This window comes from Oncorhynchus clarkii, chromosome 4, assembly GCF_045791955.1.
Source record: "Oncorhynchus clarkii lewisi isolate Uvic-CL-2024 chromosome 4, UVic_Ocla_1.0, whole genome shotgun sequence".
NCBI lineage: Eukaryota > Metazoa > Chordata > Actinopteri > Salmoniformes > Salmonidae > Oncorhynchus > Oncorhynchus clarkii.
Genome location: NC_092150.1, coordinates 7978083 through 7995582, shown reverse-complemented (window position 1 = coordinate 7995582; position 17500 = coordinate 7978083). Strand labels below are relative to the sequence as shown.

The following is a 17500-nucleotide window of genomic DNA, read 5'->3' as shown; positions in this document are numbered from 1 at the left end:
TGCTGAAACATGAGGTGATGGCGGGTGGATGAATGGCACGACAATGGGCCTCAGGATCTCGTCACGGTATCTCTATGCTTTCAAATTGCCAACGATAAAATACAACTGTGTTCGTTGTCTGTAGCTTATGCCTGTCCATACCGTAACCCCACCTCCACCATGGAGCGCTCTGTTCACAACGTTGACATCAGCAAACCGCTCGGCCACACGACGTCATACATGCTGTCTGCCATCTGCCCTGTACAGTTGAAACCTGGATTCATCCGTGAAAAGCACACTTCTCCAGTGTGCCAGTGGCCAACGATGGTGAGCATTACTGTCAGGGTCAAGACCTTGGTGAGGATGACGAGATGAACTTCCCTGAGACGGTTTCTGACAGTTTGCAGAAATTCTTCGGTTGTGCGAAAACCTACAGTTTCATATCCGGGTGGTTGGTCTCAGATGATCCCACAGTTGAAGAAGCCGGATGTGGACCTCTTGGGTTGGCGTGGTTACACGTGGTCTGCGGTTGTGAAGCCAGTTGAACCAGTTTGTCCATATGGAAGATATCGGGGATCTTTTATTTCAGCTCATGGAACATGGGACCAAAACTTTACATGTTGCCTTTTATATCTTTGTTCAGTGTATAAAGGTTCTCTTCAACTACCCCACAAGTTCATCACCACAAAGGTATTGCATACCCTCACATAAGCCCTCAATTCGATTCCTGGTTTTAACACACCAAGCACTTCACTGACACAGAGATATTTAAAGAGTGCATGGTGACTGAAGAAATTGGCCGACAAAAATCTATGGGATAGTAGCCTTTAATGTCATCTGTCAAACAGGTACAGGCCTACCTCTTATTGCTTGAATAGGACGAAATAGGTTCGAACACAAAACAACTCTTGTTGTTAGAAAAGTAAAATTAAAATGAAGGCTGTTTTAAATTAACTAAGCCTACTTAGTTTAAATGAATTAGCCTACTTTCAGCACCCCTGCACTGTCCATCTCTGATTGACTGAGATGAGGCTGCCGCTTCAACGTAATGAAGGTTATGTAAATTACTGAAACCGGGCTTATTGTGCTGAGGCTGCCGCTTCAACGTAATGAAAGTTATGTAAATTACTGAAACCGGGCTTATTGTGCTGAGGCTGCCGCTTCAACGTAATGAAAGTTATGTAAATTACTGAAACCGGGCTTATTGTGCTGAGGCTGCCGCTTCAGCGTAATGAAAGTTATGTAAATTACTGAAACCGGGCTTATTGTGCTGAGGCTGCCGCTTCAACGTAATGAAAGTTATGTAAATGACTGAAACCGGGCTTATTGTGCTGAGGCTGCCGCTTCAACGTAATGAAAGTTATGTAAATTACTGAAACCGGGCTTATTGTGCTGAGGCTGCCGCTTCAACGTAATGAAAGTTATGTAAATGACTGAAACCGGGCTTATTGTGCGGAGGCTGCCGCTTCAACGTAATGAAAGTTATGTAAATTACTGAAACCGGGCTTATTGTGCGGAGGCTGCCGCTTCAACGTAATGCAAGTTATGGAAATTACTGAAACCGGGCTTATTGTGCTGAGGCTGCCGCTTCAACGTAATGAAAGTTATGTAAATTACTGAAACCGGGCTTATTGTGCTGAGGCTGCCGCTTCAACGTAATGAAAGTTATGTAAATTACTGAAACCGGGCTTATTGTGAGGTCAATAACTCTAATAAAAGCTTCATTTGACATTTGAGTCATTTAGAAGATGCTCTTATCCAGAGCGACTTACAGTAGTGAATTCATACATGTTTCATAATGGGCAACGAAACATAAATTATAGCAGTAATATGCTATAAAAGTTTACCTCTGGTCACCCTCATCTTTACGCTATAAAAGTTTACCTCTGGTCATCCTCATCTTTACATTATCAAAGTTTACCTCTGGTCATCCTCATCTTTACGCTATAAAAGTTTACCTCTGGTCATCCTCATCTTTACGCTATAAAAGTTTACCTCTGGTCACCCTCATCTTTACGCTATAAAAGTTTACCTCTGGTCATCCTCATCTTCATGCTATAAAAGTTTACCTCTGGTCATCCTCATCTTTACACTATCAAAGTTTACCTCTGGTCACCCTCATCTTTACGCTATAAAAGTTTACCTCTGGTCATCCTCATCTTTACACTATCAAAGTTTACCTCTGGTCATCCTCATCTTTACGCTATAAAAGTTTACCTCTGGTCATCCTCATCTTTACGCTATAAAAGTTTACCTCTGGTCACCCTCATCTTTACGCTATAAAAGTTTACCTCTGGTCATCCTCATCTTCATGCTATAAAAGTTTACCTCTGGTCATCCTCATCTTTACACTATCAAAGTTTACCTCTGGTCACCCTCATCTTTACACTATAAAAGTTAACCTCTGGACATCCTCATCTTTACACTATCAAAGTTTACCTCTGGTCATCCTCATCTTCATGCTATAAAAGTTTACCTCTGGTCATCCTCATCTTTACACTATAAAAGTTAACCTCTGGACATCCTCATCTTTACACTATCAAAGTTTACCTCTGGTCATCCTCTACTTCATGCTATAAAAGTTTACCTCTGGTCATCCTCATCTTTACACTATAAAAGTTTACCTCTGGTCATCCTCATCTTTACGCTATAAAAGTTTACCTCTGTTCATCCTCATCTTTGTTCCTTCACTCAAAACTGAACAAGACATCCGTAGTCTGCACGTTCCTCGTATGGGCATTGCTGTGCTTCCTCGGTTGCTATGGAGATTTCCTTACTAGGGCTACACCACAGGAGGCCGGTGGCACCTTAATTGAGGAAGGGCGGGCTCGTGGTAATGGCTGGAGAGGAATAGGTAGAATGGTATCAAATATATCGGGCACATGGTTTCTATGTGTTTGATGCCATTCCAGCCATTATTATAAGCCGTCCTCCCCTCAGCAGCCTCCACTGAACTACACATGCGCAAACCTGCCCAACAAATATAGCCCGATTCAGGACCGATTGTCCAATCGTTCTGCTGCGGAGTTACCGCCAGGTGTATGCACTATACCGAGTACTAGTTCACTACGATTTGTCTTGACTGAACCGTTAAATGTGGACTGAACTGTTAAATGTGGACTGAACTGTTAAATGTGGACTGAACCGTTACATCTGAACTGAACTGTTAAATGTGGACTGAACCGTTAAATGTGGACTGAACCGTTAAATGTGGACTGAACTGTTAAATGTGGACTGAACTGTTACATCTGGACTGAACTGTTACATCTGGACTGAACCGTTAAATGTGGACTGAACTGTTAAATGTGAACTGAACTGTTAAATGTGGACTGAACCGTTAAATGTGGACTGAACTGTTAAATGTGGACTGAATTGTTACATCAGGACTGAACTGTTAAATGTGGACTGAACCGTTAAATGTGGACTGAACTGTTAAATGTGGACTGAACCGTTAAATGTGGACTGAACTGTTAAATGTGGACTGAACCGTTAAATGTGGACTGAACTGTTAAATGTGGACTGAACTGTTAAATGTGGACTGAACCGTTAAATGTGGACTGAACTGTTAAATGTGGACTGAATTGTTACATCAGGACTGAACTGTTAAATGTGGACTGAACCGTTAAATGTGGACTGAACCGTTAAATGTGGACTGAACTGTTAAATGTGGACTGAACTGTTAAATGTGGACTGAACTGTTACATCTGGACTGAACTGTTAAATGTGGACTGAACCGTTAAATGTGAGAGGTTCTCCAATGGTTATTTAGTGCCCTACCCTATGGGCCCTGGTCAAAAGTAGTGCACTAAATAGGGAATAGGGTGCCACTTGGGATAGTCTTAGAGTAGTCTACAGGCTACAGCTAAGTAATAAGATAATGGTTACTAATCAGAATATCAAACAGAAATCTCCCTCAACAAAGTCAGCATTTTTTGCTATCAGTTTCAGTTCCAAGCCTACCATCATCAGGGTGATAAATAACCGCAGTCATTGGCTGCATCAGAAATGGCACCCTGTTCCCTACATAGTGTACTATTATTTCGACCAGAGCTGAGAGCCCTGTGGGCCCTGTTCAGAAGTAGTGTACTACTATTTCGACCAGAGCTGAGAGCCCTGTGGGCCCTGTTCAGAAGTAGTGTACTACTATTTCGACCAGAGCTGAGAGCCCCGTGGGCCCTGTTCCCTACATAGTGTACTACTATTTCGACCAGAGCTGAGAGCCCCGTGGGCCCTGTTCCCTACATAGTGTACTACTATTTCGACCAGAGCTGAGAGCCCTATGGGCCCTGTTCAGAAGTAGTGTACTACTATTTCGACCAGAGCTGAGAGCCCTGTGGGCCCTGTTCAGAAGTAGTGTACTACTATTTCGACCAGAGCTGAGAGCCCCGTGGGCCCTGTTCCCTACATAGTGTACTACTATTTCGACCAGAGCTGAGAGCCCCGTGGGCCCTGTTCCCTACATAGTGTACTACTATTTCGACCAGAGCTGAGAGCCCTGTGGGCCCTGTTCAGAAGTAGTGTACTACTATTTCGACCAGAGCTGAGAGCCCTGTGGGCCCTGTTCAGAAGTAGTGTACTATAAAGGGAATATTGTGTCATTTGGTGACGCAGTCACTGATGAAGATTAAAACACAATTCAACCAGAACCAGGGACAGTCATTACTATTATAGTGACAATGGGTCTGATGTCACGTGGAGATCACACAGAGACACACACACACACACACTGACCTCTCTGAGCGGTTCGTTCAGCTCCCCCAGAATGCTCTCCTCGTCAAACATCTTGCCCTGGAAACGATGTTCATAGTAGTCATGGACCCGCTGCCGCATGCCGGCAGGAAGCTTGTGGAAAGACATGTACTGCTCCACCTGTTTATACTGTACAAGACAAAGAAAATTGATTAGTTGATTGATTGATTGATTAATTGAAAGACATGTACTGCTCCACCTGTTTATACTGTACAAGACAAAGAAAATTGATTAGTTGATTGATTGATTGATTGAAAAACATGTACTTCTCCACCTGTTTACAATGTACAAGACAAAGATAATTGATTAGTTGATTGATTGATTGATTAATTGAAAGACATGTACTGCTCCACCTGTTTATACTGTAGAAGACTAAGAGGACGGGGGTGGCGTTGAGGACCACGATGCAAACAGGAAGAACAGAAAGACGTTTGTCTCAGCCTACTACTTTTAACTATCAACTAAATTCAACCTATCAAACCGTTGTCAGATTTGTGTTATAACAGGTGATAAACGTACCATTGACACCGGACAGTTCTAGTATATCCAGGTACATGGAGAAATACTGTATGTTGTATGCAATGACAATAACCTCCAGCACACCGCTGATGTTGAGGCTCCACAGATGACACACGTTTCCGTCTCAATCTCATCAGGATTGTGAACAGTTGTTGTTTGAATCGTTTCAGTGTAATATTATCACTTTGTGTATTGAGCCTGAGAGTGCATTGTCTGAGTGTTTCAGTGAACCAGAGAGCAGCAGTTTATCATTGTCTGAGTGTTTCAGTGAACCAGAGAGCAGCAGTTTATCATTGTCTGAGTGTTTCAGTGAACCAGAGAGCAGCAGTTTATCATTGTCTGAGTGTTTCAGTGAATCAGATAGTAGCAGTTTATCATTGTCTGAGTGTTTCAGTGAACCAGAGAGCAGCAGTTTATCATTGTCTGAGTGTTTCAGTGAACCAGAGAGCAGCAGTTTATCATTGTCTGTGTGTTTGAACAGTGAAGCAGTTTATCATTGAGTGTTTCAGTGAACAGCAGTTTATCATTGTCTGTGTGTTTCAGTGTTTCAGTCTGTGTGTTTCAGTGAATCAGAGAGCAGCAGTTTATCATTGTCTGAGTGTTTCAGTGAATCAGATAGCAGCAGTTTATCATTGTTTGTGTGTTTCAGTGAATCAGATAGCAGCAGTTTATCATTGTTTGTGTGTTTCTGTGTTTATCATTGTTTGTTTCAGTGAATCAGAGAGCAGCAGTTTATCATTGTCTGTGTGTTTCAGTGAATCAGAGAGCAGCAGTTTATCATTGTCTGAGTGTTTCAGTGAATCAGATAGTAGCAGTTTATCATTGTTCTCATAGGTTGACAGTTAACTGTTTTTATAAACCTCCTGACAGCTCTATGAGAGATGTCTGAACACCAAGTAATGGAATGGTGATCTCCAAAAAACTGTCCTCGCTGCAGAAATCATCTCCCCCGGGTCATCACAGTAATAAGGTTGTTATCAGTCAGCAGGTGCTGCTGCCAGGTCATCACATGTTATGTTGCTGCCATGTTGTGTTGCTTCCATGTTGTGTTGCTGCCATGCTGTGTTGTTATGCAGTTATTGTCTTAGGTCTCTATGTTGTATGTGTGTTTTGTCCTATATTTTATCTTTTAATCACATTAAATACGGACTTGTAGTTAAATAAAGGTTCAGTCAACATGTAGGTCATCACATTACTACGGTTGTTAGCAGTCAACATGTAGGTCATCACATTAATACGGTTGTTAGCAGTCAACATGTAGGTCATCACATTAATACGGTTGTTAGCATCAACATGTAATACGGTTGTTAGCAGTCAACATGTAGGTCATCACGGTTGTTATTGTAGGTCATCACATTACTACGGTTGTTAGCAGTCAACATGTAGGTCATCACATTAATACGGTTGTTAGCAGTCAACATGTAGGTCATCACATTAATACGGTTGTTAGCAGTCAACATGTAGGTCATCACATGAATACGGTTGTTAGCAGTCAACATGTAGGTCATCACATTACTACGGTTGTTAGCAGTCAACATGTAGGTCATCACATTAATACGGTTGGTAGCAGTCAACATGTAGGTCATCACATTACTACGGTTGTTAGCAGTCAACATGTAGGTCATCACATTACTACGGTTGTTAGCAGTCAACATGTAGGTCATCACATTAATACGGTTGTTAGCAGTCAACATGTAGGTCATCACATTACTACGGTTGTTAGCAGTCAACATGTAGGTCATCACATTAATACGGTTGTTAGCAGTCAACATGTAGGTCATCACATTAATACGGTTGTTAGCAGTCAACATGTAGGTCATCACATTAATACGGTTGTTAGCAGTCAACATGTAGGTCATCACATTAATACGGTTGTTAGCAGTCAACATGTAGGTCATCACATTAATACGGTTGTTAGCAGTCAACATGTAGGTCATCACATTAATACGGTTGTTAGCAGTCAACGTGTAGGTCATCACATTACTACGGTTGTTAGCAGTCAACATGTAGGTCATCACATTAATACGGTTGTTAGCAGTCAACGTGTAGGTCATCACATTACTACGGTTGTTAGCAGTCAACATGTAGGTCATCACATTAATACGGTTGTTAGCAGTCAACATGTAGGTCATCACATTAATACGGTTGTTAGCAGTCAACATGTAGGTCATCACATTAATACGGTTGGTAGCAGTCAACATGTAGGTCATCACATTAATATGGTTGTTAGCAGTCAACGTGTAGGTCATCACATTACTAGCAGTCAACATGTTGTTAGCAGTCAACATGTAGGTCATCACATTAATACGGTTGTTAGCAGTCAACATGTAGGTCATCACATTAATACGGTTGTTAGCAGTCAACATGTAGGTCATCACATTAATACGGTTGTTAGCAGTCAACGTGTAGGTCATCACATTACTACGGTTGTTAGCAGTCAACATGTAGGTCATCACATTAATACGGTGTAGCAGTCATCAACATGTAGGTCATCACATTAATACGGTTGTTAGCAGTCAACATGTAGGTCATCACATTAATACGGTTGTTAGCAGGTAGGTCATCACATTAATACGGTTGTTAGCAGTCAACATGTAGGTCATCACATTACTACGGTTGTTAGCAGTCAACATGTAGGTCATCACATTAATACGGTTGTTAGCAGTCAACATGTAGGTCATCACATTAATACGGTTGTTAGCAGTCAACATGTAGGTCATCACATTAATACGGTTGTTAGCAGTCAACATGTAGGTCATCACATTAATACGGTTGTTAGCAGTCAACATGTAGGTCATCACATTTACCAGGGTGTCCTTGACCAGAGCCCATTCACCCTATATATAGTGCGCTACTTTTTACCAAGGTCCATAGGGCTCTATGGGGAATAGAGGGCCATTTGGGATGGGCCCCTTGAGGTCCATCCTATCAGTAGGTGAAGGTATGTTACATTTCCTATGGAGAGTAGAAGTGGACGACAGAAGATGTTTCCTCCTCCTTTCCTCTCTTCCTCATGTTCTCTCCTCTCCATCCCTCTCCCTATGTATCTCATTCACCTCTTAATGTCTGTCTCTCTGTCTCTCTGTCTCTCTGTCTCTCTGTCTCTCTCTCTCTCTCTCTCTCTCTCTCTCTCTCTCTCTCTCGCTCTCTGTTTCTCTCTCTCCTTTCTCTCTCTGTTTCTCTCCTTCATCCCTCTTCCTATGTATCTCCTTCACCTCTTAATTTCTATCTCTCTCTCTCTCTGTTTCTCGCTCTCTCTATTCTCTCTCTGTGTTTCTCTCTCTCTCTGTTTCTCTCTCTTTCTCTCTCTCTCTGTTTCTCTCTCTCTTTTCTCTCTCTGTGTTTCTCTCTCTCTCTCCTGATCCCTAGGAGGTCCATTCCTCTTGAAGTTAAACTTTTAATTGAATTTCTTGCAATGCAAGCTTCATAATTCATCTTCTTGAACTTTTATGACTTTTTCAGCATGCACTCTTTCCCTATTATATTTTATAGACCCTCTGTTATGGACCATTTCCTGACTGCAGGCTATATGCTGTGCACACACTGAATCGTTCCAGAGCAGCCAACAGCTGTCTGAAAAGCCCTTCTCTCTGCACATACCGTATGACCAATCCCAAATCAACCAGTAGCTTCAAAACACCAAGGCACTTGTGTAGATCTGAGAGGATTGGATTGGTGTAATTAATGTGACGGTAGCTCCATATTGCCCTCTGAGGAAAGCAATGAGGAAAATTGGAATTGGCATTTCAGTTTACAACCCTGGCCGCCAGGCTCTCACTACTGAGAAGGCAAAGACAGACCTTTGGACTCAGAGTCTAGTCCAGATGCATCTTAATTTGACCCTGCTTCTCACAGTAGGAAAATAATCCTGCAGCAACAGGAAATGTGAATTATTATGTGTAATAAAATTCATCAACATTTTTATAGGGTTTGATACATTTTCATTATGGCAAATCAAGCCTGACATTTTTAAGTGGAAATTACAAACTTCAGAAGCCTTTTTAAACCTTGAATACAATACAATTCAGAAAATTCTCTGCTATAACAAAGATAGCAGATCTTAATTCACTCACCTTCTCCTGGTACTGCCGTCGGGAAGAGTCCAGTGACTGAATGAGAGCGGTTGCATGGCCTACAAACATGGCGTAGCAGGTGGCACCCACGATCATGCTGAGTATGGTGAGCCACACATCCGCCAGGCCGACAGGAGGGTACATACCGTACCCGATACACAGCATGTGACTCATAGCCTTGAACAGGGCATAGGAATACTGCTGGCCCCACGTGTCATTCTGCAGGAGGGAGAGGAGAGAAGGGGAATGGGAGATGAGAAGAAGATTGAGAAAAGAGAAGGAAATATGTTCCCAATTGCCTATGTTCCAGGAGGAACATTGGACTTTAGGAACACTGGACATTTGGAACACTGGAACAATGTATGTTTGGAACACTGGAGTTCCGGAATACTGGCATTTTTTGGAACACTGGATGTTTGGAACACTGGACTTCTGGATGTTTGGAACACTGGAACAATGTATGTTTGGAACACTGGACTTCTGGATGTTTGGAACACTGGAACAATGTATGTTTGGAACACTGGACTTATGGAACACTGGATGTTTGGAACACTGGAGTTCCGGAATACTGGCATTTTTTGGAACACTGGATGTTTGGAACACTGGATGTTTGGAACACTGGAGTTCCGGAATACTGGCATTTTTTGGAACACAGGATGTTTGGAACACTGAACTTCTGGAACACTGGATGTTTGGAACACTGGACTTCTGGATGTTTGGAACACTGGACTTCTGGATGTTTGGAACACTGGACTTCTGGATGTTTGGAACACTGGATGTTTGGAACACTGGATGTTTGGAACAGTGATCACCATCTTGATGACCCAGCAGTCAGAAGGGAAGTCCTGTAGCATGGGGACCAGAAACTGGTGTGTGTGTGTGTGTGTGTGTGTGTGTGTGTGTGTGTGTGTGTGTGTGTGCGTGCGTGCGTGCGTGCGTGTGTGTGTGTGTGCGTGCTCACCACCATCTTGTTCCTGGTGACCCAGCAGTCAGAAGGGAAGTCCTGTAGCATGGGGACCAGAAACTGGTGTGTGTGTGTGTGTGTGTGTGTGTGTGTGTGTGTGTGTGTGTGTGTGTGTGTGTGTGTGTGTGTGTGTGTGTGTGTGTGCGTGCGTGCGTGCGTGCGTGCGTGCGTGTGTGTGCGTGTGCGTGCTCACCACCATCTTGTTCCTGGTGACCCAGCAGTCAGAAGGGAACTCCTGCAGCATGGGAACCAGGAACTGCAGACATCCGTCCCAGTGACACAGCAGCAGCATCATAGCAATCAGGTTCACAATCCTCACCATGGCACTGGCTAGGTCATAGGTCATATGGAAAATCTAGGGGATTAGAATTAGTTAAACACGTAATTGTCCTCCATGGAATGTGGATTAACAAACATTAACAGGACCTGCAGCTAGTTAAGTAACTAGACATGTACTGTATTATTTTGCCAGTGTAAACACTACTTAACACTAAACGAATGCACAATTTCAGTTTGACAATTGTGCTGCTGCTGCCTCCAATGTAATTAGCTAGTAGTGAGATTAGTAGTGAGATTAGTAGTGAGATTAGTAGTGGGTGAGGTAGGAGGTGCAGTAGGTGCTATGTGGCCGTAGTCTGTACTGGTACCCAGTGTATATTGGCCAAGCTACCATTACTCATTGTGTATTTATTCCTTGTGTTATTATTTCTCCCTAAAAAAAATATCTCAGCATTGTTGGGAAGAACTTTCACTGTTAGTCGACACATGTTGTTTACCATGCATGGGACAAATACAATGTGGTTTGATTTGAGTCGCTCTACCCATAGGCCACATCACATTGTTGTTAATCTGCCCACCACAGACCAGCAGACGGACCAGACAGCATAGCAACACTATTATAACGGATATTTATTTTTACGTAATCATCATCTGGGACTATCATCACTATGTACTAATGGTCCTGAGGGGGTGTGGGTGTGTGTGGGGGGGGGGGGGGATTATATTCTCTTTACAATGGTAAAAGGTCCCACTGAGAACACTGCTAGCCTATTCTCTGCAGCCAGCAAATTAAAGTGACAATATGCATGGTTACGTCATATCAACAATGAGTGTGGTGGCTCTTTTCAGTGTGTGTGTGTGTGTGTGTGTGTCCGTGCGTGTGTGTGTGTGTGTGTACATTGGATCTTAGATCCATGTCTGATGGAGTTACTGGATGTAGTTAGGGGATGGAGTTAGGGGATGGAGTTAATGGATGAAGTTAGGAGATGGAGTTAGGGGATGGAGTTAAGGGATGGAGTTAGGGGATGGAGTTAGGGGATGGAGTTAAGGGATGGAGTTAGGAGATGGAGTTAGGAGATGGGGTTAAGGGATGGAGTTAAGGGATGGAGTTACAGGATGGAGTTACAGGATGGAGTTACAGGATGGAGTTAGGTGATGGAGTTAGGGGATGAAGTTAGGGGATGTAGTTAGGGGATGGAGTTAGGAGATGGAGTTAGGGGATGTAGTTAGGGGATGGAGTTACAGGATGGAGTTAGGGGATGGAGTTAGGTGATGGAGTTACAGGATGGAGTTAGGTGATGGAGTTAGGGGATGTAGTTAGGGGATGGAGTTAGGTGATGGAGTTACAGGATGGAGTTAGGTGATGGAGTTACAGGATGGAGTTAGGTGATGGAGTTAGGGGATGTAGTTAGGGGATGGAGTTAGGTGATGGAGTTACAGGATGGAGTTAGGTGATGGAGTTAGGGGATGTAGTTAGGGGATGGAGTTAGGAGATGGAGTTAGGGGATGGAGTTAGGAGATGGAGTTAGGGGATGGAGTTAGGTGATGGAGTTACAGGATGGAGTTAGGTGATGGAGTTACAGGATGGAGTTAGGTGATGGAGTTAGGGGATGTAGTTAGGGGATGGAGTTAGGAGATGGAGTTAGGGGATGGAGTTAGGTGATGGAGTTACAGGATGGAGTTACAGAATGGAGTTACAGGATGGAGTTACAGGATGGAGTTAGGTGATGGAGTTAGGGGATGTAGTTAGGGGATGGAGTTAGGTGATGGAGTTACAGGATGGAGTTAGGTGATGGAGTTACAGGATGTAGTTAGGTGATGGAGTTAGGGGATGTAGTTAGGGGATGGAGTTAGGTGATGGAGTTACAGGTTAGGGGATGGAGTTAGGTGATGGAGTTACAGGATTAGGTGATGGAGTTAGGGGATGTAGTTAGGGGATGGAGTTAGGAGATGGAGTTAGGGGATGGAGTTAGGAGATGGAGTTAGGGGATGGAGTTAGGTGATGGAGTTACAGGATGGAGTTAGGTGATGGAGTTACAGGATGGAGTTAGGTGATGGAGTTAGGGGATGTAGTTAGGGGATGGAGTTAGGAGATGGAGTTAGGGGATGGAGTTAGGTGATGGAGTTACAGGATGGAGTTACAGAATGGAGTTACAGGATGGAGTTACAGGATGGAGTTACAGGATGGAGTTAGGGGATGGAGTTAGGGGATGTAGTTAGGGGATGGAGTTAGGAGATGGAGTTAGGGGATGTAGTTAGGGGATGGAGTTACAGGATGGAGTTAGGGGATGGAGTTAGGTGATGGAGTTACAGGATGGAGTTAGGTGATGGAGTTAGGGGATGTAGTTAGGGGATGGAGTTAGGTGATGGAGTTAGGGGATGTAGTTAGGGGATGGAGTTAGGAGATGGAGTTAGGGGATGGAGTTAGGAGATGGAGTTAGGGGATGGAGTTAGGTGATGGAGTTACAGGATGGAGTTAGGTGATGGAGTTAGTGGATGTAGTTAGGGGATGGAGTTAGGAGATGGAGTTAGGGGATGGAGTTAGGTGATGGAGTTACAGGATGGAGTTAGGTGATGGAGTTAGGGGATGTAGTTAGGGGATGGAGTTAGGAGATGGAGTTAGGGGATGGAGTTAGGAGATGGAGTTAGGGGATGGAGTTAGGGGATGGAGTTACAGGATGGAGTTAGGTGATGGAGTTACAGGATGGAGTTAGGTGATGGAGTTAGGGGGATGTAGTTAGGGGATGGAGTTAGGAGATGGAGTTAGGGGATGGAGTTAGGTGATGGAGTTACAGGATGGAGTTACAGGATGGAGTTACAGGATGGAGTTACAGGATGGAGTTACAGGATGGAGTTAGGGGATGGAGTTAGGGGATGTAGTTAGGGGATGGAGTTAGGAGATGGAGTTAGGGGATGTAGTTAGGGGATGGAGTTACAGGATGGAGTTAGGGGATGGAGTTAGGTGATGGAGTTACAGGATGGAGTTAGGTGATGGAGTTAGGGGATGTAGTTAGGGGATGGAGTTAGGTGATGGAGTTACAGGATGGAGTTAGGTGATGGAGTTAGGGGATGTAGTTTAGGTGATGGAGTTACAGGATGGAGTTAGGTGATGGAGTTAGGGGATGTAGTTAGGGGATGGAGTTAGGATATGGAGTTAGGGGATGGAGTTAGGTGATGGAGTTACAGGATGGAGTTAGGTGATGGAGTTAGGGGATGGAGTTAGGGGATGGAGTTAAGGGATGTAGTTAGGTGATGGAGTTACGGGATGCTTCGTCAATTACACCTCATTTACTAAAGTCAGCACTTTGTGCAAATGCCACACCCAGAGAATCTAAACTATATCAAAATACTTCATATCTGAACCAGTAATTTGTCATATCTGAACCAGTAACATACTGAAATTGTAAAGCAGCACATTGAAACTACAGTAGGTCTATGGTTAAGTGGTTACTATGACTGGGGTTCATCATATTACAGTTTTTCTCAGTCGCTTTGGTGCATTTCTTAGATCAAAAGTGCAATTCTTGATATTACTTGTACAAATTCCAAATCATCTAGTCACTTGTGCACATCATTAAAGCAATTTCGTATTCCTTTGAACAAATTGCAATTGATAATGTACAAGTGTCAGCTTTTTTCCACATTATCAATTGCTCATGTCATGTTGATCAAAATATAGTAGATGGTTCTCTGTTGAATAGTCTTACCCCTCAAAACATCTAGGCATTAGTTCCTTGCATTAGCCATTACATGCAAAATTGTTGAACTATTTGTCATAAACTGTCAAGCATAGTTTTACACATTTCTATTAGACCTTTTGTACAAAAACATGAATTGATTAATCATGCAGGTGAAATTGACCCTCACTCATGAAAGAATGTAAAGTGTTAGTTCAACCAACAATCAACCAGTTGTCTAAATTGCTCAAAGGTGCATCTCATGAAGAATCAATTGGCAAGCATATATAGACAGACCACAACACAGAGTTGCAATTTTACAATAATGGATGGACCAGGAAACGAACAGGGTCAACAGCCAAGAGGAGGAAGAAGAGGAGCAAGGATGCGTGGTGGAAGGCAAAACAGAGGAAGAGGCAGAAGAGGACATAGGCGCATATCTGATGACAGAAGGGCCACTATTGTAGACCATGTTGTCAATCATGGCCTTACAATGGCTGAGGCGGGTCGAAGGGTGCAGCCCAATATTGGGAGATCAACCGTGTCCTCAATTGTTCAAACGTTTCGAAGAGAGAACAGGTATGTCCACCAATGTACAGTGCACTGTTACTGTATATAAGTAGTATACTGTATACTTCCTACAATGCTTCATATTACAGTAGTCCACTTGTATTTCACAGCATACAGAAATATACTCTATACAGATACATACTGCACCTTACATGCACCCACCTGTATGTTTTACAGTAAAATGTATGTTCGCATAGTTTTTGTCTATGTGAAAGTGTGCGATGCATCACTGCATTTTTCCCCACATAGGACTGCAAGATTACCTCAAACCGGTGGCAGAGGACGCCTTTTCACACCTCAACAGGAGGAGGCTATTTGCACCATGGTCCTAGCAAACAATGCCATGAGACTCAGGGAAATACAAAGGACCATTATAGAAGACAACGATGTCTTTGAAAACATCCATACGGTTAGCATCTCAACCATCGACAGGGTGCTGCATAGAAACCAGATGAGTATGAAACAGCTGTACCGTGTACCATTCCAAAGGAATGAGGACAGAGTTAAGGAGCTACGGTACCAGTATGTACAGGTAAAACATATATCTATGTAACTACTTTACAGCAACATTTTATAGTGATACATAGTACAGTAAGCATAAACTGCACACATTTCCATTGCTGTGGAAGGAACATGCAATATATGTAAATTTTATGTCACTCTTCCTTACCAAAACAAATTCAACTGTGTGTTCTGGGATATAGCGTATAATGGAGTTGGAATCAAGTGAACCCTCTCACAACTTTGTATACGTGGATGAGGCTGGCTTCAACCTGACCAAATGCAGAAGGCGGGGTCGAAATATCATCGGTCACAGAACTACTGTGGATTTGCCAGGCCAACGGGGAGGAAATATCACCATGTGTGCTGCTATTTCGGAGCATGGTGTCCTAACCCATATCCCCCTTATAGGGCCATACAACACCCAGCATCTACTCAACTTTTTAGAGACTCTCTACAGGGCTCTCATCCCTGATGATGAGAGGGGTCTGTTTAGAGAGGATTTGCCAAAGTATGTGGTCATTTGTGATAATGTGAGTGTCCACCGATCAAACATCATAAGGCAATGGTTTGTGACCCACCCGAGGATGTTCATAGAATTCCTCCCACCTTATTCGCCATTCCTTAACCCAATTGAGGAGTTCTTTTCAGCATGGAGGTGGAAGGTGTACGATCGTCAGCCACACACACAGACGACCCTGCTGGCTACAATGGATGCAGCATGTGAGGACATCACAGTAGACGCCTGCAGAGGATGGATAAGGCATTCCAAAAGATTCTTTCCACGTTGCATTGGAAGGGAAAATATCCGGTGTGATGTGGATGAGAATATGTGGGCCGACAGACAGGAACGTCTGGATGTGTAGAGACAGCACAACAGTGCTGCGGGCAAAGTTAGGGGTGGTTTCCTGTGTTTCTTTCTAATTTAGTTTTTTTTCCTTTGTGCCCCTTGGGTTGTCCAGTCTCTTTCAATCAATAACCCACATACAGTAATATGTAAATAGTACTGTTGAAATTGATATATGCCATAAAAGTGCAGCCTTGTGCATTTTCAATACAGTAACTGTCATCCAAACTGTAGCCTAAGTTTACATCAGGTAATACTGTCAAAGTACACAGTTACATTGACAACATGCCTAAACATTTTGACGACCTTGTTCGTGATCAATGACTCAATGACTTATCATTCTGATGACACTGACATGATCATTGGCATGAATATTTACTTTTGAGAGATGTACTAAGGATTTTTAGTGACTGACTAGCTTTAGAAACATATCAATTGTATATTGCAGTTTGTACAAATTGTTCTGAGAAATGCACTTGTTATTTTGCACATGTTAGGGATGATGTGAGAAATGCACCAAAGCGACAGAAAAACTGTAAACCGTACAGCCTCTACAATGAATCTACAATGAATGAGAGAGCAGATCAATGCCTTCTGTCCAGGGTTGGGTAAATTCTATTTCAATTCAGTCCATTCAATTAGTAAACTTCAATTTGGAATGTTAGTTTACTTCCAGAGTTGACTGAGTTGAAATGGAATTGATCCCAATCCTGCCCTCAAGCCCTACCTCCTGGTGCCTCCCAAGCCCTACCTCCTGGTGCCACCCAAGCCCTACCTCCTGGTGCCTCCCAAGCCCTACCTCCTGGTGCCTCCCAAGCCCTACCTCCTGGTGCCTCCCAAGCCCTACCTCCTGGTGCCTCCCAAGCCGTACCTCCTGGTGTCTCCCAAGCCCTACCTCCGGGTGCCTCCCAAGCCCTACCTCCGGGTGCCTCCCAAGCCCTACCTCCTGGTGCCTCCCAAGCCCTACCTCCTCCTACCTCTCATCTCCCTACCCCCTCCTTCCTCCCTACCTCCCATCTCCCTACATCCTTACCTTATATCTCCCTACCCCCTCCTACCTCCTCCTCCTACCTCCCTACGTCCTATCTCCCTACCTCCTTACCCACTAACTCCCTACCACCTACCTCCTTCCCTCCCTACACCCTACCTTACTACATCCTACCTCCCTACCCCTACCCATCCTACCTCCCTACCCCTACCCATCCTACCTCACTACATCCTACCCACCTAGCCCTACCCATCCTACCTCACTACATCCTACCTCCCTACATCCTACCTCCCTACCCCTACCCATCCTACCTCACTACATCCTACCCACCTAGCCCTACCCATCCTACCTCAC

At 43.7% G+C, this 17500-nt stretch overlaps 1 protein-coding gene across 1 annotated transcript in view; it reads right to left on the bottom strand.

The window, feature by feature from the left end:
* Positions 1–17500, bottom strand: part of LOC139407484 (potassium/sodium hyperpolarization-activated cyclic nucleotide-gated channel 3-like) — a 58938-nt gene that overhangs the window by 15284 nt on the left and 26154 nt on the right. Inside the window, 3 exon segments of the mRNA XM_071151280.1 lie at positions 4711–4857; positions 9321–9539; positions 10478–10639. Of these exon segments, the coding sequence (XP_071007381.1) occupies positions 4711–4857; positions 9321–9539; positions 10478–10639 (528 nt within the window).